A 21461-nucleotide genomic window follows, 5' to 3' on the forward strand; every position below is an offset into this window, starting at 1 on the left:
GTGTTTAGCCTTAATTATTTCTGCTTCCACTCTCTCATCCTTTAGTCAGGCTCTTTTAATTAGTAAGGCCTCCGCAGTAGGGAATGTGCATAATCTTGCAGCTGAGATATAGAGTTGGAACACTGTTGAAGTCCAGTAGATCCAGCTCGACTACTGGAATGATAACTGTTGGATTTTTTCCTCCATTTAAATGATAGTGGCTCTTTTTAGTGTGCATCATAGGAGTGATATCCTCTCTTGTTTAAAGAAAATAGAACACTCAGTTTTTCTAGGTAACCTGCACTTTGCAAAATGAGCAGAACCAAGAGGTAGAGAACTTTCTGACTTGTGAAGCAGAAGCTGGGTGAAAAACACAAGTGAATTGCACCAATGGTTGTTCCAAATATTTTGAGCAAAACTAAGGCACAGGTACAGGGAGAAGTAGGGAGGCACAGGCCCCTTGTGCTTACGGGGCTGCAATCTTTAAACCACCCCCCCCCACCTTAGATTTAGGCTAATTGGATTTTTTAAGTCTATTTCTTTGACATACTTTTGAAAATTAAATATTAATGACCCGCCACAACAGCTGGTGTCATAGTACAGACTGGTGGGCTCTGTGCCTTTGAGCTTAAGCCTTCTAATATATCACACAAGTATTTGCTTGCTTGTTGCTGCACACAGTGGATGAGGTGTAATGTAAGAAGTGGCACTCCATACACAGAGTGACTTAAACTGTACCTTTAGACATATTAAATTAGGTTCACTTAGTTCTCTGTGTAGTTTCATTTTGGAAAAGACCTGTGGTGTCCTTCCTGGTGCACAGTTAGCAGGGAATGAACTGTGGCAGCTGAGGCAACAATTGGCCTAAAGGGTAAGAGCTGCCAACAGCTGAGTGCCTCGGGGAAACACAGCCTAGTCAGTTCTGCTTTGGCATGGGGACAACCTCCAGCTAAAACTGAAGTTACTTCCCTCAGCAAATAGGCATTACTGAAGAATAAAATTAAAACAAACAAAAAAAAAAAAAAAAAAAAAAAACAAACAAAAAACCCATCGTCATTACAAACAAGAGATTTATTTTTATGGAAGAATTATTCAAGGATCATGAAACAGAAAATAAGTCAGCTTGAGGATGTTGGAAAGCGTTACACCAGAAACATCAATATTAATGTAGCAAATTGTGGAAAACATGAAATTAGATAAAGTGCTAAATTTTCAGTCATATCAGTAGGATCATTAGGAGCAATTAGGAAACAGCAGAATGTAGGGTATTAACATTGAAGAGGAAATAAATACATTTTCTATTTTTTTCTGAAGTACAAATTATTTGGAAAGCCCTCAGTGTCCTCCACGGCATGGAATTGTGCATGTACTAAGAAAGAAAAGCAGGACTTGTATGCTGCCACTGAAATTTAGCACTGACAACGAGGCAAGTCAGGCTGAAGTATCTACAGCACAGATAGGCACTGGTTGCATGCATGGTTTATACAGTGGTCCTCTCCTTTTAGTAACCAACCCAGTGTTAGCATTTATGTGTCAGGATCCCATGCAACTGGTGTGCAACTCTTCATCATCACTGACAGAAAGTACCAGCACTGCTTTGACAGGATCAGGTAGTAACTCCCACAACTCTCAAAACAACTAAAATCCATGGGAATGCAAGCTGGGCTGTCCCTGGGAACCTCTTTTTGAGAGACCTTCAGGTTAAATTCAATGAATCAGTGTGTTTGAAATTATATATACTTTACGTGCATATTTTATAGACTCATAGGATTCAATCTATACACTTCTGGAAAAAAGAATTTAAAATCTTACTCTATATAAATATTTATAAAAGTCACTTTATTCATAGAAAATTAGATTCTTCATTTTCTTTGAATTTATAGTGAGAGTGCCCTGCATAGACATTGTCTCTACACTTAGAGTGGTAGACTCTTAATAGAGCATTGCTGACATTAGCAAAGCTACTCCAATTTACATCAGCTGGGAATATGGTCCATAGGACCTAAGTTACACTAGAAGATAATAAGAATTTCTTTCTCAAGCATTGTTTAGTGAATTCAGCCATTAAAACATGGGAAGTAATTAACATCTCAATATTACATATTGAAATTTAAAATATTGTATAACTAGCATGTTAGGCATATATTTTTAAACTTAATAGGATTGGCTTTATGGCAGTTAAGTAAATCAGATTCTGCGTAATATGGGTAAATCTGCAGTTTCGACCAAGTCTGTGTACCTATGTCATGCCTGCCACCAGCACCAAGGTATTTTTGTATCACTTGTCCATTCTGTCACATCTAGATTTCAAACCACATGGCACAATTCTCATGTATCTGAAAAAGTATTTTAAACCTACTGAAGCTAATAGGAATTCAGCCAGTTTATGGAAGGCATGACTAGGCCTCAAACAGATCCTAGGACTCAGACTATTGCACTCTTTATCTCAAAAGCAAGATGGACACAAATTCAAACCAAATTAAGAAACTTTCCCTCTTCATGTTCTTATTCTTTTACTTGGCACTGAGCGTTTTTTTGAATAAATCTCATTTTCTTGTCGGCAGGCAGCTCCATTCATGTGGCCGATGCTTTCACTTGCACCTTCTGGTGGAGAACTCTCTTCAGTTGTCTGAAACAGAAAGGAGATGTCAGTGGAGGCATGTGTGTGTCTTCCACCAGGCAGCCACTGGACCTGGTTCCCATTAGGTAGCTCTGCCTGACTCTCTATTACTGCCACAACTTCTTAGTTCTGAAAGAAATTGAACTGATTGTGTATAAATGTCTGTAAGAGTAGGCTTGCACTCCAAACCTAGTAAAATCTAGGTATATAGCCAATAACTCATCAGGTCTCTGCTTGATTACTACACCCCAAGGCAGCGGAGCTATTGCGTTCCCACCCCCACAGCACCACCAAAACCCACCAAAGGGCAGTTGAGCAAGCTTTCCTGTATAGAGCGTGACATGTTTTTAAGGGTGTGAGAAATCATATGTGATTTATCCAAAGCTGGAGCTGCAATCTAAGAAGTCCTAATTTGGATGCATGTCAGCCATTCATGCTCAAGGAGCTGTGGTGGAAACAAAACCCTTGGAACTCTCTGAAAACCTGGACACCTTCCAGGCTGCAGGCTGGCTTAGAAAGTCAAATATCTTTCAGTAGCATGTAATACCAAGAACCAGTAGTTGCTGACTGCTGGGCTCATGACTTCATGCAGCCCAAAGTCTGGTTGGTCTTGTTTGCATACAGGCAGATAAGGTGAGGGGCTTGCCTATAACATGCTGTAGGTCTGGATTACTCAGCTCTTTTTAGATTTACCCCAGTGAGACAGGGTAAATCCTCTCAGGTTTCTAGCTGTGAGTTACTCTCTGAGCTCAGCTGCAAGGCACAGAGCTGCTCACGCTACCAAAAATGAAGGCATGCTCTACCAAAGTAATTTACACTTGCTTTGCCAAACACCTATCTGAAAAAGAGCTAAAAAAATTTTAAAACATACTTTTCTTTTACACTGTACATTTGTAGATGCATTATTTTCTGTCTTCATTCCAGTGGCCTCTTCCATTTCTGAAAAAAAGTAATAAAATAATTAAATTAAAAAGAAGGAGGGGGGGTGGTAAGTAAGCATATTTAGTAGCTGGCTGAAGTAAAACAATCAGCTATTCCTCTGGGCATTTATCACGCAGAAGAAAAACTGAAGAGTGATGAATACTTCCTAAAACATTTTTCGTGGCAATGTGATTAATCTATCAGGACTGTATAGCTTGGGGGTATTTAGAGAACAGAATAAAATTAAGAATTTGACTGTAGCCCAGGGGTATCAGAGAGACCTTTCAGAGCAGAATTCTGCCTTTGTCCAGCAGGTTCATGGAAGTTTAACTTTAGTTGTTATATTCTCAGAAGATGGGAGCATTTCATGTATAACAGGCTCCAAGAGCCCTTATACTAACAGTATAAGTGATGTTATTTTCCCCTGAGTTGGTCCTCAGGTAAAAGACAAATAGAACCTGAAAACCTTCAGGCTAAATTTGAGTGAGACAATCACGTTCCAGTACACTACTTAAAAAACAAACAAAAAGAAAAAAAGAAAAGGTAGAGCGCATTATGGAAAGTTACACCAGTGTATCTGCAGTGTGTTTCAGGCCTGTGCTGAATTAATATATTCACTCCTTAACAAACAGCATATGTGACCAGAAATGAGTAATAACACTGAGTTTGTGAGAGAATGGCTCAAGAGCAGGATTTTGCCTAAAAGTTTGGACGAAGTACATATGGGGCTTTGTATTTATTTATAATAATTGGCATTAAGAACAGCAGTTTGATGAGTGGCAAGAAATGCAGATGATTACTTTTCCTTGCATGTAATGGCCTAGGCTATGATGGTGTTTCATTGGGAAATGAACAAAGAAGAGTATTCCTTTGAGCCCTAAGACACACATACCTGTAAGAAGCGCATCAATTGTCTCCACTGCGTGTTTTGCATCTTCCATTGTTAAACACATTGGTGGTTTAAATTTTAAAATGTTTCTGTAGGGTCCATCTGCACTAAGAAGGATTTGACGCTCTTTGAGTCTGTGGAAAGAGGGAACACCTGTGTTAGACACAGATATAAAACTGTGTTGTGTCTTGTCACTTCCTTCAGGCTGAGACAGATGTTGAAAGTTTTCTTTTTTAAGTACTATGTTACCAAAAACTACACAAATCTAAAATTCAATTAATGACTAACTGCTGGAGAATATTAGGAGGGTTTGATCACTGCACACAGTCTTTAAGAACTACTTACTTGTAAATAAGATGAAGGGCTTCAGCTGTGGCTGGTGTTCGCTTTTGCTTATCTTTCACCAGATCCACTCCAACAAACAATCCAACACCCCTGGAGTAGAAAAGAAAAGTACAGACAAGTGAAATCGTGTTAGTAACCCAAGCCTTCTGCTGCAAATGCAATACCTGTTTCTAACACTGTAATTCCCTTCCCTAGAGGACAAATAGGGGAAGGAGCATGAGAGAGGAGACTTCATCTTTGGTCATCTTTTGGTGACTGCACACAGTCAAATGGGATAACAGATATTTCTGGATAAATAAGTTTACCTGGCTCATTAAAGCTACATGGCCAGATAAAAATGACAGAATAATTTTCTTTCATTCTTATCCTGAAAATCTCAAGCCAAGGAGACAAATAATGAAAAAAAAGGAAGTATAAAAAACCTACAACCCAACCCTTTCCCCCCAAAAAACTTGAAGGCCATGGTAGTAACACGAAATGAGGAAAATCCATAGTAACGTCTCCCAAGGAAATGGACCAGAGATTTTAACAGGGTCTGCATGATTACAGTGGTGTGTGGACAGCTTGCTTAGTGCCTGTGGATGGCTCTTTCTCCTACTCTCCCAGAACTTTTCTAGTGGCTATGCTTGTAACTAATTAAGCAGATGGATGGACAACTTTTTTTTAAAAAAAGTATTGCCTTACAATACCAGTTTTGGGTAGTCCATTTTAAGAGAGAGGTGTAGCAAAATCATGACATGTTTCCCCTTACACCAAGTTTGTTGCTTTTTCTAGCATAGTTACTTTCTTCTCTGAAAGAATTACATTGCTGTAATGTACCCACCTGATATCTCCTACTAAGGGATGTTTCTCCTTTTGCTCAGCCAGCAACTCCAGGAGATAATTTCCTACACGTGTGGCATTTCCTTGGAGATCTTCTTTCTCTATTACATCCAGCACAGCCAAGCCAATGGCACAAGACACTGGATTGCCTCCAAACTGATAGCAAAGACAAAACAAACATGTCATCTAAATCAAAACCCATCATAACAAAACATTCTTCTGTGGCTATCCATGTTGCTTTCACTTGCCCTCTTCTGCTTGGCATGTCATGAGGAAAAGCTTGAAAAGGTGGGGATTTTGTGCCATTCAGGCTGTGGAACACTGTCCCCTACACTTGGGCAAGGGAAGGGCTCCCTCTTCCTCAGCTTCAGGTTGCAGTAATTTGAAGATTTCAGGACTGAAGCATTCAGCTGATTGCATGTGCAGGCAAAATGCTCCTGGGAAGAGCAAGTGGATGACAGATTTGATATATTTTGAACCAGAGAGTATAAACTCTATTAAAAACAGGGGAGTTTGTGGTAGCTGGGAAGAAGGCTGAGTCACAGGAGCAGAAAGAGGGCTCAGTAAATGAGAAGACTGAACCTCTGTGGCATGCACACAGATGAAATGTTTCCTAAAGGGTCACTGTTTTGTTAGGTGTCAGCTGCAGAGCAAGGTCTGCCTGGGCATGAGCTCCACCACCACAGCCTATCCTAGAAAATTAAATTTTACGTGATCAACATTTCAGAGGGGGAGAGGGAAAGAAACCTAAGCAAGAATTTATCTGTATGGATGTGAGCTGAGATGCATGACCTGCCAGAGAGCTTGTGCTGGTCCATGTGATGATGTACCACTTGATACAGAGAATATTTCAAAGCCTCTTCACTTGCTTTTAGATATTAGACTGTGGTTGACTCGAGCTCTCAGTAGTGTGATGCAGTGATGGATGCAGATGTTATCTGGATCACCTGGAAAACTTCTAACTGCTAAATGCTCACCAAAAGAAAAAAAAAGGCAAAGCTTCACCTATGAACTTACTGTATTGAAATACTCCAGTCCAGAAGCACCAAAACCTTCAGCAATTTCCCTTGTTGTGACCACACAAGACATAGGGTGTCCATTTCCAATGGGCTTTCCCATGGTGACAATGTCAGGCACAAAGTCTTCACCTTGTAGCTGGAATGCCCAAAAATGCTTCCCAACTCTGCCAAAGCCAACCTGGACCTCATCAGCTATGAACACTCCACCCACGGCACGCACATACCTGGAAACAAACACAATAGTTTGAAAGTCTAGTGCTGCAGAACATGGCTAGGCAATAAAGGACAAGGCAGTCTGCATCACAGAAATTCTGCAGTGTGAGGCCAAGTCAATAAAAAAAGAAAGAATACAGTTATAGCTATTTTATAGCTATGGAATTTTTAGTATGCTACATGTTAAGAAAAATTTTGACATTTTAATGTCAAATAGGAGTACTGCAATGGTACTGCAGGATTATAACTGGTTTAACTTCATCTTCCATCAAATTTATGGCTGAGGATTAAAGATAGGTAAAGAATGGCAATTATCTACCCCAAAAAATTAGCTGATATTCCATTAAAAAAATTGAACTGAAATCATACTCTTCAATAAGAAATGAACCACAGATAGCCAAAACCAGGAAAGGTTAACAGCTGAATTGATTAGATAAGTCTATAGTGAAAAAAGCTGTTTCTTTGGTTAATTTTCCCGTTTATGCCTTGTGAAGTGCTGTACGTACTCTGCCACTTTCTGGAAATAGCCCACAGGTGGAATTACTTGGCCTCCACAGCTCTGCATGGATTCAGCTATGAAGGCAGCAATCTACAAGAGACAAACTCATGTGAGAGCTGTGTTCATCTACTTGGCCTTGGCACAGATATCTAACACTCTAGAAATAAATGTTTAAATGTGGGCCTTTATTTAATCACGCAATGGGCTGGACAACTGAGGGGTCTTGAAAACAGCTATGGCTAAAGGATTTATTCACTTTGTAATCAGGAGTGCCCAAATTTGCAGTAGCCAGGGCCACCTTTGCAGCCTGATGGGAATGCATGGATCTCCATTAAGCCCTTGTCCTATAGCTGTTGAATTGGATGACACTTCCTGGTGTCAGTGGATGTTGAATTACGCTCCTGGGAGCTACATAAATTTATTTACAGATGTTAGTTTACAGGAGACACACAACAGTGGGTGCCATTTTCCCTAATAAGTTAATAAAGCTTGCAGGTATATGTGGTTTTTTGTTGAATCCTGAACACCAGGTAGAGGTGGGTAGAAGTTGAACTGTAAGATGACCTGCGGCTAGCCTTTGGGCACCCCTGCCTAATGCAAATAACTATGCAAATAAACTGTCAGCACGAGGCACTTGACAAAAGAAGAGAAAAAGTCTACAGATGAAATAATTCCAGTTGCTAGGAATGAAAAAGAAAGTTATTTCAAGTCAGGAAGTGTAAGAACAGCAGATCAGACACACTGGAACATCAAAATTCGTTTCTTGTCAACAGCAGAGGTCTATGCAGCAGAGATACGATATTACCCCAAGGTCTCAGCATAAGTCTGCTATTTAAGGGATTGCATCCCCACACCACTTGTGAACCCCTCCCTGAGCATCAAGAGGTCTCTGTGCTGGTGCAGTCTTCCTGGAAACAAGGCCGAGCAGTAACGTGTAAAGAACCGTACACTACATTTGAGTATACGGCCAAAGAGTACGAAGCGTCCCATAGCATGTGAGGCTTAGCCTTTAGCACAACTTGTCCTGCCACAGGTCTATGTCACCAAAACCTAAGAAATATGCAAAAGAAAGGAAACAAGGGAAGAAAAAACAAAACTATCCGTTAGTAGAGAATAAAAAAAAGAAATTGATGAAGAAACTAAAAGAAGGGTGATGTAAGTCCGTTGGACTAGAAGGGAACATGTTCCAGTCTCCGCTGAAGTCTTCTGGGACTTCAGCAGGTTTTGGATCAAGCCCTACAAGTCTCAACACACTAATGCCATCATATAAAAGATTAACACACATTTTAGGTACCCCTGTTCAGAAATTTTCTGGTTTTGTCAAGGTCATTGAAAGTTTCACCTTTTTATATGACTTTGAAGTTATCTTAAGTAAATAGGCTCAGAAATGTAGTATCAAGATTTTAACCAATACATTTTCTCCATGCCCTGGAATTTTTTATATATGCTTACTAGAATTTGTGATGTAGTTTCTCAGCTGACCTCAAACCTTTCCCTATAATATTTACAATCTACTAAGTCAATGCATAAAATAGGAAATTTAACAGCTTCGATTGTATCTGCTTATATAAAACTGTGTTATTGATCCTTTCATTGATGCCTAGAAAAATTATGGTAAGAGCATCAGGTAGAAAAATGGCCCATTTTGAACACAGAACCCGTCGCAGAAAAATGAAGGGAGAGGGAAGCACATGAAATTGGGAAAGAAACAAGTCCTTAGTTGCCTGTTACATGCCCCCATGCCATAATAAATAGATGAAGCCTCTGCATTTCCAGAGCACAAAACACACACCTTGCGTCCATTCTTCTGTGTTTCATCAATAATCTTTTTCACCTCTTCAGCATAAGCACTTGCTGGATCTGGGTGGTCTTCCCTATATTTCCCTCTGTAGATATCTGGAGAAGGAGCCTGAAAAGACCAATTCATTTATTTGTTTTTATAAAGGCCATCCTTCTGTGAAACATTTACTTTCTTTTCTATTGCTCCACTTTATTGGCTTTCCACACAAATAGGTGATAGGAGTTAGTACAGCCTGGATGTTTGCTTTGAATTGCAAAAATGCTTACTGGAGCTTAAACTCAATCTGGGCCTGTCATGCGTTCAATATTACTGAAAGCAGCTGTTGTTAAGAACCATCATCTACCTCATCCACCTTTCAAGACTGTCCTTCCTCTCCCTGAAGACACAATAATGAGTACCCATCCACCACCTTATTTCAGATTCTTGCAGAAGATCCATTTCTGCAACTGGAGAGCAGGGTTTTCCAGTCTGTCACTTCCCTTCCAGCATTTTAGTAATGGTACAAATCTGTAGGACATTCAAGCCTCTACAAATGGTGTTAGGTTCAGTAAATAAGAGAAAGGAAGTGGTTTAAAAAGGTTTAAAACTTTGGCAGTGCAGTTAATGCAAGGAGGTCTAGATAGGAAAGGCCTGCTTGGTGTATATTTCTGGACTGAAAAAAATTTTTATCTTTTTAAGATACACAAATTTAGGTGAAAAATCACACTCCCTTAGACACCCATGAGTCCTATACCCAAATCTGTGTAAACTTGTGCAATCTGCCTTTCCAGTTTTTGGAACTAGACTCAAAGTCCTGCATATTTTTAGCCAAACCAACTCAATGGATATTGGCTAATTTCATCAAACTGTGTAACTAATGCAGTGACTAAGAAAACCTGTAGCAAAAGGAAGGAAATCAGCCTCACAGCTGAACACCTGATTAGAAATCCAAAGGCAAACAATTTTGCTGTATTTATTCCACTGAAAAACAGCCAAGCATATGTACACTAGCATCAGCAAAACAGAATGAAAGTATATTTACTCCAGAAGTGGGTAATTCAATATGCTGCATCACAGGCAAAAAAATGACAAAAAAACCCAACCCAAACCAAAACAGAAACCACACTTACCACATGCACATACTCCTTCTTGCTGTCCTTTCCCAGCTGATTAAATTTATAGGGACTGATGTCAATCAGAGATGTAACATGGCCATGGTAAGCACTGCGTGAGTGTTAAATATCCAAGTCACTTTTCACCAAATGTATAGAAGAGCTAAATTTACAACTGTGCCTATACATAATCCAGAATAAGTAACTGTATCTGCAACACAGCAGCATTGTTTGTGAAGGGATCTTGATTTAATTTACTCAGGCTTTCCCTCAAAGACAATATGAAATTGCTGTGGACTTTAATTCACTAGCAAGAGTGGAAACAGGATAAAAGCAAGTGCCAGCATGGGGACAGACTAAGATGATGTCCCCTGGACTGCACTGACTTCGAGGTGGCTGCCCTAGCAGCCTTACCTGGAGCTGAAGGGTGGGTCCAGCTCCTTCATTTCCAACCCATGGGCCCCACTCTGGCCAGCCCAAGCTTTGCAAGCTAGACTCCAACATGGTTGTGAAGACTCTCAGGAGTGTGCATTGCATTGAGAAGTGGGGACCTTATGCAGCACACCACTATTTGCCCTGCTGGCACTGCAGGAGAGAGAGTTTGGCAGAACCCACTGTCAAGAAAAGGATATTGTTTGAATAAAAAAGTTTTATACTGCTTAGTATGCTAAAGCTGGCTACTACTGAGGCCATTTGATTTAGAAATGAGGAGCCAGAGCCTTTTGAACCTAAAGCATGTAGCATTAATTGAGAGAATAATAAACACTTTTGTTCAGCCATAAACTTGAAGCAAAGTGAACCTCAAACCAAATCAAAGACGTGTCACGATCTCTTAGTAGAACACACACAGATTAGTGTGTGGCTGACAGGGGTCTGAACACAGCTGAGTCAAATAAGCTTTGTGCTTTTCAGATAGAGACATGTGCCCTTGCAATTACTCTGTCTGGACTTTCTAATCACAATCTAAGAAGAAAATCCAGTACTATAGTCACCAAACCTACAGCTGCATCTAGGATAGGAAAACCCTGAAATGTGGTCAGCCACCTACCCTGTGGCTGTCAGCCCTCTCAATGGCTCCTGATTTTGCAGCCACTTGGTTTTGTGTGCATACTTGTGTTCACTGGAGGAGAGTTGAGTATCATTGCAGCACTGCTGCAGAACTACAGGATCTTTCTTCTTGATCACTGAGTATTTGTTTGTGCAAAATGAAACGTGTCCAGCAACACGTGACAAACAGAAAGCCCTTTTTTAGAGCAGCCCAGTAGCCAGACCACTCACTGCTGTTGAAACCAGCATTTAAGTCTCTGGCCTGAATTGCTTTGGGAGTCTCTGTGGGAAATGCCCTCTAACAGACTGACCTTCTGGGGTGACCGACAAGCTTATTTTTCAGAGATCTTCAAAATTTGTGTTTATCCAAATGTGAAAAAGGGATTTCCTGACCTGTTCTAAGACAAAAGCAACAAAACTTTTCTTTCAGCAGGCAGTGGAGTACAAACCGCAGGGGGTTGCTGCAAAGCTGCTTCTGAAGTAATGGCAGGAGTTGCTGGCTGCGTTCACACGAGCTACTCTGCGTACTTACTTTTCCAGGGTGATCACATCTTGGTGCCCACGGTACTGCCGAGCCAGTCGTAAAGCAAGATCATTTGCTTCAGACCTGCATAGTAACAGACACAACAGCATAACAGTGAAGAAGTGCTTCCAGCTAAAAGGGTATTCTGACAGAAGACAAGGCATAGGACTCATGGATATAATAAATCAACACAGCAGACTCTGTTACTCTATAGATTACAATGCTAAGGTTGAGACTATAAGTGCCATGTAAGGGGGCAAAGAAAAAACAGCCCTTTGTATAAACAGCAAACAAAGAGATGCTTTATTTCCCTCCCCCAGTTTGCCTGTAGATATTTACCTCGCCTTGGTACAAAGGAGACCAATTTGCAACTGAGAACACAATGTAGCCACTAATCCCCAAAAAGCAATGTCCCATCTCCCACACTCCACAACTCTGTTCTCCCCAGTGCTTGCACCATCACAAATCTTCACACTTCACAAATCTTGAAGACTCAAGGTTCCAGCCTGATCTGTCACAGTCCCTCTGCTCACATGTCCCTGCAGGTTGTCTGCTCTGGACATGTAAGTGATCGCAGACTACTGAACTGCCTAAAGAAGACTAACTTGATTCCAAGGTTATCTGTCAATTTACAGATGGCATTCATCAGTCTGTATATAACATTCACCAATTTGCAGAATTAATTTCTTCTTCTTGCTTTTTTCCCCAAACTTTTTTTGCACAGCATTCAGCAGGCCAGTTTCATGTTTTGGCTCTCTTGCTTTGAGCCATCACTCTAAATATGATGGCTGCAAATAGGAAGTAAGTTTTGATCAGTACTGGATATATTTTTGTTGCATGTTACTAAGTCCTACTTAGTAAGATTTAGACCAAGCTGCATTGAGTGTCTGTCTGAAACAGGAGCAAAATAGTCATTAAAAATAGTCATATAAAAAAATACAATTCAGACCTACCCAGAGTTAACAAAATAGCAAACAGAGAGTTTCTCAGGCAGGGTGGCTGTGAGACGCTGTGCATACTGAACAAGGTTGTCGTGCAGGAAGCGGGAGTTTGTGTTGAGAAGTTCCATCTGTTTTGTTGCAGCCTTTATCACATACGGATGGCTGTGGCCCACTAAAGAAGAAAATAATTAGTTATTACTTGCAAGCAGTCAGTTACTGAACCACAGAAGGACGTTCAGAGAAGCACTGTGATCACCACTGGGTAGAAATGTGTCCCGATCCCTATTGGAAATTAAGGAATGGAAGCAGTCTCACAAGCCAAACTGCTTACCATGTGCAACATTGTTGATGCAGTCTAAGTATTTCTCTCCTTTCTCATCAAACATATATTGGCCCTGAGCACGCACTATCTTCAGAGGGTCCTTGGCATAGAAAACTTTGCAGGAAGACCTAAAACAGAATAAATATAACACCATTTTAGTTTTCTCATTTTTCCCCTCTCCTTTGAGTGTTGAGGGGGTTGATTCTTCTCTTCTGCAAAGAGCTTGTGAGTCATTCAGCTGGTGGTCAAGCAGGGGCTCTTGCTCACAGTGAAAAGGCATGCATTTCCCCAGGCACAATGGGAACAGAAGTTGGTCTTTAATAAGGGTGTTCTCAAAGCTTGACTGCCTGCAATTGATTTCACAGGAGAGCAGTGTCTGCACGTCGTTTCAGATCCTTATATGTCCTGCTGTGTTCCTAGGCCATAGTTCTGTTTGTTTACATGCCTCACAGACATCTATGGCCAAGTAACTCACTGGGACTAAAGTAAGCTGTTAAGCACTGTTTTACACAATAGCCAAAAAATCATTACGCAATGGATGACTGTAGCATATAGAGGTCACAGTCAAGAACAAAACAATAATGCCTTGCAGGCTTTATTTTCAGAGGTGCTGAGCAGGTCCTAAAAACCTCACATTCTCACCCTGTCTCCTTTGGATAAAACCTTTAAAAGCAGCTTTTTATAAGCATCTAAATCACACTGACTTCCAGCAAAACTCAAGCTCCTTATAAAATTAACCAAAGTACTCCTTAAACACTTTTTTTTTTTTTTTTTTGCCCTCCCCCCACTCTTGGAGAATATGCCAACTATGTAATTATGTTGAATGATATTACTGAGCAGAAGGAAAGTCTTCTGAACTGTAGTGGTGTTTATATGACCTTGGATAAACACAGTTGTTTCCAGGTAAGTCTGAGAGTTACTGTTGGGTATAGTGAGGTTATGAACTTGTAAAGCCTGAATGTGACTCCTGGATACTGAAGTAGTTTGCTTTCTTTCTCACAGCTTCTAGCCCTATTGCATAGTTCTTTTCTGACATCTTCAGCTATTTCTCTGCTGTGCTTTGAAAGCAATGTCCACCATCATTGGCCATTTCTTGACCACGGGTTTCTTTCTCTAACCTGTCAGTTCATTCTGTGCAAGTTTGTTTTTTTTTTGTTTGCCCAGCACTGCTCAATCCTACAATCCTTGCTGAGGCAGGACTCCCTTAACAATGAGCTGGCCCCTAAAAAGCAGTTGATTTTCTCTCTTTATGAGGCCATGACTTTAACGAATCTTTTGTTAGTTACGAACTTTTAGTAAACTTTCTATATATGCTACACATTTAAGAAGCGATGAGCAAAATATATCTGTTTTTACAACCTGGACTTACTTTTCACTTGGCAACATCCACTGAAGAAATAATTAAAGCTGCTCATCATGTATGAACTAACGTTGCCGTACAGAGGGATCAGATACATGCACAGCCAGGGCTATTGCTCAGATCACAACCTCTGGCAGCCCTCCTGCATGTCCCTCAGTTAAACTCGGCTTAAGGAATAGCCACAGCTTCATTCAACAGAGACGGCTGGTGCATGCACAAAAACCCCCAACCCTGCACAGCCACATTTTAGACATACACCTGGGTACCACATTCTGGCTGCTTGCTTCGATCTGTTGGAAAAGTGAATGATGATGCGTTTGATGTGCAGTGTTTTAATGACGGCATTCCCCACCCACCTAGGGAATGCCGGCTGGCCCCGAGACTTCCCAAGCCAGAGGGCTGACAGGTCCTCTGTGTGTCCACGTCCCCCTCCCCGCTGGGTCTCGCCGCGGGGCCGGAGGGGCTGCCCAGCACTAGCAGCCCCGGGGCAGCGCCGAGCGGGTCCGGACGGGCGCTGTCAACTAGAGACTGACCTTCCTCCTCCTCCTCCTCCTCCCCTCTGCCCCTCTCCCGGCCCCGCCGCCGCCCCTACCCGATGTGCTTCCTCCGAAGGGCGAGGGTCTCCGCCTTGCTGTAGAGCTCCTCCATCCCGCCGCAGGCTTGGCACGGCACGGCACGGCACGGCACGGCACGGCACGGCACGGCACGGCACGGCACGGCACGGCACGGCACGGCTCAAGAGAACACCGTCCGTCCCAGCTGCCGGCGGGCTCCCCGCCTCTTATGCCGGCGCCGGCCCCGGCCAAACCCCTCCTCCCCGCCGCCCTCCCTCCCGCCTTCCCCGGCGTACGGGACGGGACAGGACGGGACGTCCCGTTACGACCGCTCCCCCATCCCCCTGATCCCCCTGGGTTTTCCTTTCGGGGGACTCGTGTTTCCTGTTGAGCTGAGGCGGGCCAGCCGCGGGTGAGCCCCGTGCCTTGGAGTTTTGTTGTTGTTTGGTTTGTTTTTTGTTTGTTTGTTTTTTGTTTGTTTTCCCTAGGGATGCAAACCAGCACAGACTCGCAAAACAACAGACTTGGTGCGTGGGGGCGGCAGGAGAGGCGGGCGGGTGCTCAGCTCCCACGGGCGATCCTACCATTCCTGCCAGTCGTCGGTCATTCTGGTGGCCACAGCGCCGCTGCCACAAATATGCCGGGGGGCAAATGGGGAGGAACACAAAGCGGATTATTTAATCAAAATCAAGGTCATGATTCAATGTCCCTCTGTGCTTCTTATGGCCCAAAATCTGTTTGTAAAAGTAGGCTGAGATACTACTTGTATACATCAATCAAAGCCAGTATCCGTATTTGCCCATTTCTTGTAGAGTGAAGCAAATTAGGAAGATCTACAGTTTGCCGAGTTTTGTACATGTAAGTAGAAAAGAGCCCTGGTGCTCAAATACATTGGTTCACTCTTAAGTCTGGGCAACATCTAAATCTACCTAGTCTTTGATCACTTTGTAACCACAGCAGCAATACAGATGTGACTCGCTCGAATGCGGCACTTCTTCATGGTTATACTTGATAACCATCTCACTGGACATCAAAGCCCACAATAAAAAGAGGGGAGAATAAGATGGGGGAAGAAGGACAGAATTCACACCAAATGGCATCACATTTCTAAACAGCAGAGCTGCTGGTGGAACACCACAGATTTACCTCCAAGCATGCACCATCTCCTCTGGAGGCTGCTCCTTGAGCTGCATGAACAGACAGCAGGAACTCTCGCCCACAGCCCTGCCACCCCATCTGTAGCTCGTCTGTGCCACCTGCAGCACTATGTTTGGAAGAGCTTTCAGAGAGCATATGTAAAGCCACATCATTTCCTGTGCTGATGATACTTCCTTTTTCTTGATCAGTATCCAGCAAGTCATCCCAAATTGTGCAGATTGAAGAAACATACTTCCCAATTTTTACATTTTTTTTAGATATCTCTGCCAGCAAGCCACCTTTCTGCTTCTCTAGACAGCACTTTTTCCATCCAGTCATTTGCTTGAGCTTTCTCAGTGTTAAATTTGAAGCTTTCACATTCTGTACTGCTCCACTGGAAACCTCATCTCACAAACCAACAGCGTAGCAGAAGTCATAGCAGCTCCACCTCTATATCCCAGCAGAGACAGCTGCTGCCTGTCTTCAGTGTCTTGTCCAGGCAGAAAGATTTAAAAAGACATGAGGGAGTTGCCAAAACTGTCAGCTAGGGCAGTATTGTACAGGCAACGATGAGATTCATTGATGGGGCTCAAGAAGAGAACAGGCATTTAGATCTGCTAACCTCCAAACAGAGCCAAGGCTAGAGCCTATCAGGAATGCTCTCTGCAATGCTTTTCCATTTTGCCTGCATCTCTGAAAACTGGGAATGATATTTAGCATAGGGTGGATGCAGTTCAAGTTGTACTACACCTTATATACTGGACTTTGCAGCAATCCCTTTGTGCCAGCAATGTACAGAAAGGCTGGGGCCAGGCAGTGAATGGCAGCATCCAAGGCTGTGAGTCCCAAGGCATTTCAGGAGAGATGCTTTTCCCACACTGGGCTGGTGCCTGCCCTCTGTCGGTGCCGAGCACAGCCTTGTCCCTTCCTCCCGGGCTGCTGCCGATGCCAAGACTAGAAAAATCTCTGCTGCTTATCTGCCTGGTCTTGCTCACACAGAAACCCTGGACCACAAATATATTTAAGGATATACAAAATACTGTGCTGCTACTTCTTTAGAAGCATGCACTGACAGCCTTGTATCAGGGCTTTTGTTTCAGGTTTAGCAAAAGCAGGTTTGTTCACAGCTAGCTTAGTAATTGCTTGAAGCAATAGCAAACTTCACCCAGAAAGCTTGAAGTGGTAGGTGAAGTAGCTTCTTAGAAGGGGGAGGTTGTTTCCCTGTTCTTTCAAAGCCATGGAAAGGGGCTTAACAATCAAGAAAATATCCCTCCCTTTTGGCTCCTAGTTCTTTCATGCTCTTTTGATACCACGAGCAGGAGTAAGGCTGCCAAGTCTCATGTGTAGAGCAGAGGAGGTCTCTCCCCCAAGAGTAGCAGAGACCCTGACACAGAAACAGGCCTTTGCAGCACCACTTGCCCTCATAATGCTATGCAGTAAATACTGGGAGCTATCTCTGCATAGCAGGATTAGAATAGATTAAAAATAGTTGTGTTGGTTTTTTTTTTTAAATATTGTGTTTCAGTGAAAAACCAAAAACGCAAACCAAAACATGCTGTTTATTCCAGCCTGCTCTGTTTGCTTTCCAAACATTTTAATTTACTTTTTTCCATGCTTGTATATGGGCTTTGTCCTGGCACAGTACCAGAAACCAGCAGCCTGGCTTCCTGTATGAAGGATGAAAAGGAGTACATATTTCTAAGAGCTACCCAAAGTACCCAAGTAAGGTGCCTCTGGCTCAGTTTTTAACTGTGAAGGAGTTCCCCTGAAAAACAATATATTGCTGGTGCATCCTGAGAAGCAAACCCATTGCAGATGGATTGCTGTGGAAACTGATCTGCACTGAAGATCTGTGTCAGTACAGAAATTTAAAGATGGACAAACCATACCTGTCTGCACCTTCCCAGGGACAGGCAGCTGCTTGGCGTTTGCTCTGGGAAGGGAATGGACTTGGCCCGCGAGTTCATGCAGCAACCGGTCCAGCAGGGCCCCAAGTCAGTTAAGCACAGGGTGTGTCATCAACATTTGTTTTTATCAGTTTTATCTCAATCAGAATCGATTACCTCACAACAATTTTAATATACCAAATAGAAGAGAGATCCTAAAAGCTGGCAAAAAGTTACCAGGTACTTGTTAGCTCCAGGAGGGAGCAGCCACAGGTGATGTCAGAGACCTCGTGGCAGCTCCGCTTAGGTGTGGGCACTTTGGAAACTCGGTCAAGCTGTAACTGCACATACAGAAATAATCAAGGTATTTATTACTATTGAACATTCTGTCTTGGTATAAGCACATGAACAAAACCTGCATCTTGGTTATGTGACAGGAGCTGTGTCCACCTTTAATCTGGGAGAAAAACTAAAGCAGCTTGAGTACAACTATACTAGCAGACAGTGATTATGTCTGAAGAGGTTTGTGCACAGTATTTGCTGAACTCTACTGGCCATGTATATATACATATTTATATATGTTCAAGTAGACACATGAAGATGTACATACATATATACCTACATATGAGTGTACACACACATACATATAGATACATATATATGAAACAAACCACTGTATTTTTTTACTGCATCTAGGAGGTGGGAGAGGAGGATGCCCTGTGAGTACTCCATCTGGAAATTCACAGAAGCCAAAGGAAGACAAATTAGTAACCCCGGGAAGACAGAAGGACTGCTTGCAGAAACATGACTTAAATGTTTTTGGCATTCCCTTGTTTGTTTTCTTTCAATATTTCTTTGGGTGAAGTTGTTACTACTTTGCTGGAACATGAAATGCTTTGTCAGCTCCTTGGGTTTTTTGGTTTTTTTAAACATTTGTGTGTGGTTATTATAATTGAACTACAAGGTGAAACTGTGTGAGATGAGGACATAAAAAGCCACTTCGGTTGCATTCTTTTTTATTCGGGTTGGGATTAGCAGCATTAGTAGGTCCACAAGGCAGAGTTGCATAATAGCCTTAAAGTATTTAATTAAAGCTCCATTTAAAAAAAAAAAAAAAAAGAGGCCAATGTGGCAGGCATTTGACATGCAGTCCTGCATGTGCTTTGGCACATCCCAAAATTATGAAGGAGACGTGTGAATAGGAGGCAATGCCAGAGTAAAGTCACACCCCATGAGTGCAGTAGGATGTGAAGGCTATAGGATATTGGTTACCTGAGGTTTGGCTCTAAAGCATCTAAAACTCGAAAGGGAGCAGAGTAGTGAAAAATAACAGGGATGCTGTCAAAGGACTGAACGGGAAACCCACAGGGTGTTTGCTCTGGCAGCAGTCCAGAACACATGTGCTTCTTTTCTGGCAGGACATCTAGAACTGCATTCCTCCATGAAAGTAGAAGAAAGAGGGAAGCAAGAAAAGGGCAAGAGTGGCCATGGCTGAAGCAAGGATGTCACCTGGGTCAGGGCTGCCTGGCTGGGGCAGCAGCAGCACTCGCAGCCCTCAGGGCCACACGCCCAGCCTGGCAGAGCACAGCACATGCAGAAGCTGGAAGTACCTCATCCAGGAGTGGGAGCAAAGACATTTTTAGTCCCTCCAAGAGTCTAAAGCAGAGCTAGATAAGATTAATGGACATTTATGGGGATTAGCAAGAATTAATACTAGAGGCCAAACCTCTCCACCTACAATTCTCTCCACCTACAGTGACTCCATTTTTGAGGTGATGGAAAAGGAAACAATGTGGAGTATTCTGTTTGAAATGTTTTGAGATTTAGAAAATCCAAACATTTAAATAATGTGTTGAAGAAATTACAGCTGTTCCCCTGTGTTTTCTCATTTTTTAAAATCTTTTTTTTCAAGAAGACTCCTGCAAATGTATGTCTTCTTAAACCAGGGTGCTTAAAAATATACAATTTTGCAATAATTATTATGTTCCATCATTACTGAACAAACTGAATCTGTGGAAAACAGACCTTCACATTTTCTAGCTTGCACTGCTACTTGAGACACTGCCTGCACTCATCTTTATTTCTCAGCAGGTCAGGTTTATTGTTCACCTTCAGAATTACAGAAAGGGGAGACTGGTGATTTTCAGCTTTATTTCTTTATATCCCAGGGTGCCTCTGAACTTGCCTAAGCAATAGTTTCAACTTTGGGTTAATACACAGATCTTTGCAACTTTCCCAGAGCGAGGAAAGGCTCTAAGCTTTGCAGCAAAGCTACTTCCTTACATGATTTGTGGATTCACATAGCCCATGCTCCCTGTTTAGAAAAGATAACGGAAGAGACTCTACTTTGAAGGGGAAAGACACATTAAGAATAGGAAGAGGAAGGTGAGTTTTCTTACTGCACACTGCAGGAAAATAGAACATGTGGCAGAGGCCCTGATTTTTGTGCAAATGTCTGACACAACTTGCTCTAGACTTCAAACTCCAGGTTGGCACAAAGCAGCACACACGTTTTCCAATCCAGACAGACTAGAACACTTTTTTGCACCAACATTAAGAACTTTATAACTATTCAAAATCAGCACCAATGGTTGGATTAAGATTTTAATAATTACACACGTTTTACATTATGAAAATAAATCATAAATAGTGTAAAAATAATTCTGAAGATCAACTTCTCACAAGCAAGAAACAAAACCTGAAGTACAAAACTGAAAGAAAACAAAACAATATTCAACTGAAAAACATGGAGAAATTTTAATAATAAAAACAAAAGCATGCTGTTTGATCGAGTTCAATTAAGTCAAGACCAGTGGCCACAAGAAAGTGGTAAATAATAACAAATTAAAATGGGTGATTAAAACCTTTCAATTCCTTACACTATTCATCAAAAGAGGTCTTGTGACATATTTACAGTGCTAAGACACTCAAAGTATTTCTAGTATTGACAATATGATGCTGACCCATGCACTTTTCCCCCCAAGCATTGAAATCCTTGCCAAATTACTTTTCTTTGTATTTTTATCTCTTCTACTTCATTTATGAGACCATTTGCAATACAAAAATAACGGCACATATAGATGAACTTAAAAAAGTAAAAAATACAAATAAAAATATATAATATTTTCCAAAGGAAAAAGTCAGATACATACATCTATTAGCAACATTTTTAAAGTTGTGTGATATTTTCCCAAACATGTACAATAATATAAGAATATCCACATATATGTTAACAATATGTAAAACATTCTTTCACCAACCCAACTCTCCATAATACTTCAGAAAAGTGTGCAAGTACCAATGGGATCTGGGAAATTCATACAATTTCTTTTTTAAATAGAAACAAGTAAAACAGTAACGGTCCCAGGTTAAGTTAAGGCCCCCTGCTTTCAAAGAAAATTCAATTTCCAAGCAGCATTGATAATTGGATGCATTTAAAAATAAATTGAAACAAAAACAACACTCCAAATCTCTTTTTTAAATACAAACTCC

General features: G+C 41.7%; 1 protein-coding gene across 1 annotated transcript; it reads right to left on the reverse strand.

Moving 5' to 3' along the window:
• Window positions 1-1031: 1031 nt before the first annotated feature.
• On the reverse strand, window positions 1032-15158 carry ETNPPL (ethanolamine-phosphate phospho-lyase). Its single transcript, XM_069013323.1, has 13 exons — window positions 14985-15158; window positions 13042-13160; window positions 12723-12882; window positions 11779-11853; window positions 10218-10311; window positions 9100-9216; window positions 7315-7397; window positions 6594-6819; window positions 5578-5732; window positions 4755-4844; window positions 4413-4543; window positions 3471-3538; window positions 1032-2608 (listed from the first exon to the last, which is right to left on the reverse strand). The coding sequence occupies exons 1-13, from the start codon at window positions 15038-15040 to the stop codon at window positions 2477-2479; spliced, it is 1506 nt and encodes a 501-aa protein (XP_068869424.1). The 5' UTR covers window positions 15041-15158; the 3' UTR covers window positions 1032-2476.
• Between the last annotated feature and the right edge of the window lie 6303 nt (window positions 15159-21461).

This window comes from Aphelocoma coerulescens, chromosome 4, assembly GCF_041296385.1.
Source record: "Aphelocoma coerulescens isolate FSJ_1873_10779 chromosome 4, UR_Acoe_1.0, whole genome shotgun sequence".
In the NCBI taxonomy this organism is placed as follows: Eukaryota; Metazoa; Chordata; class Aves; order Passeriformes; family Corvidae; genus Aphelocoma; species Aphelocoma coerulescens.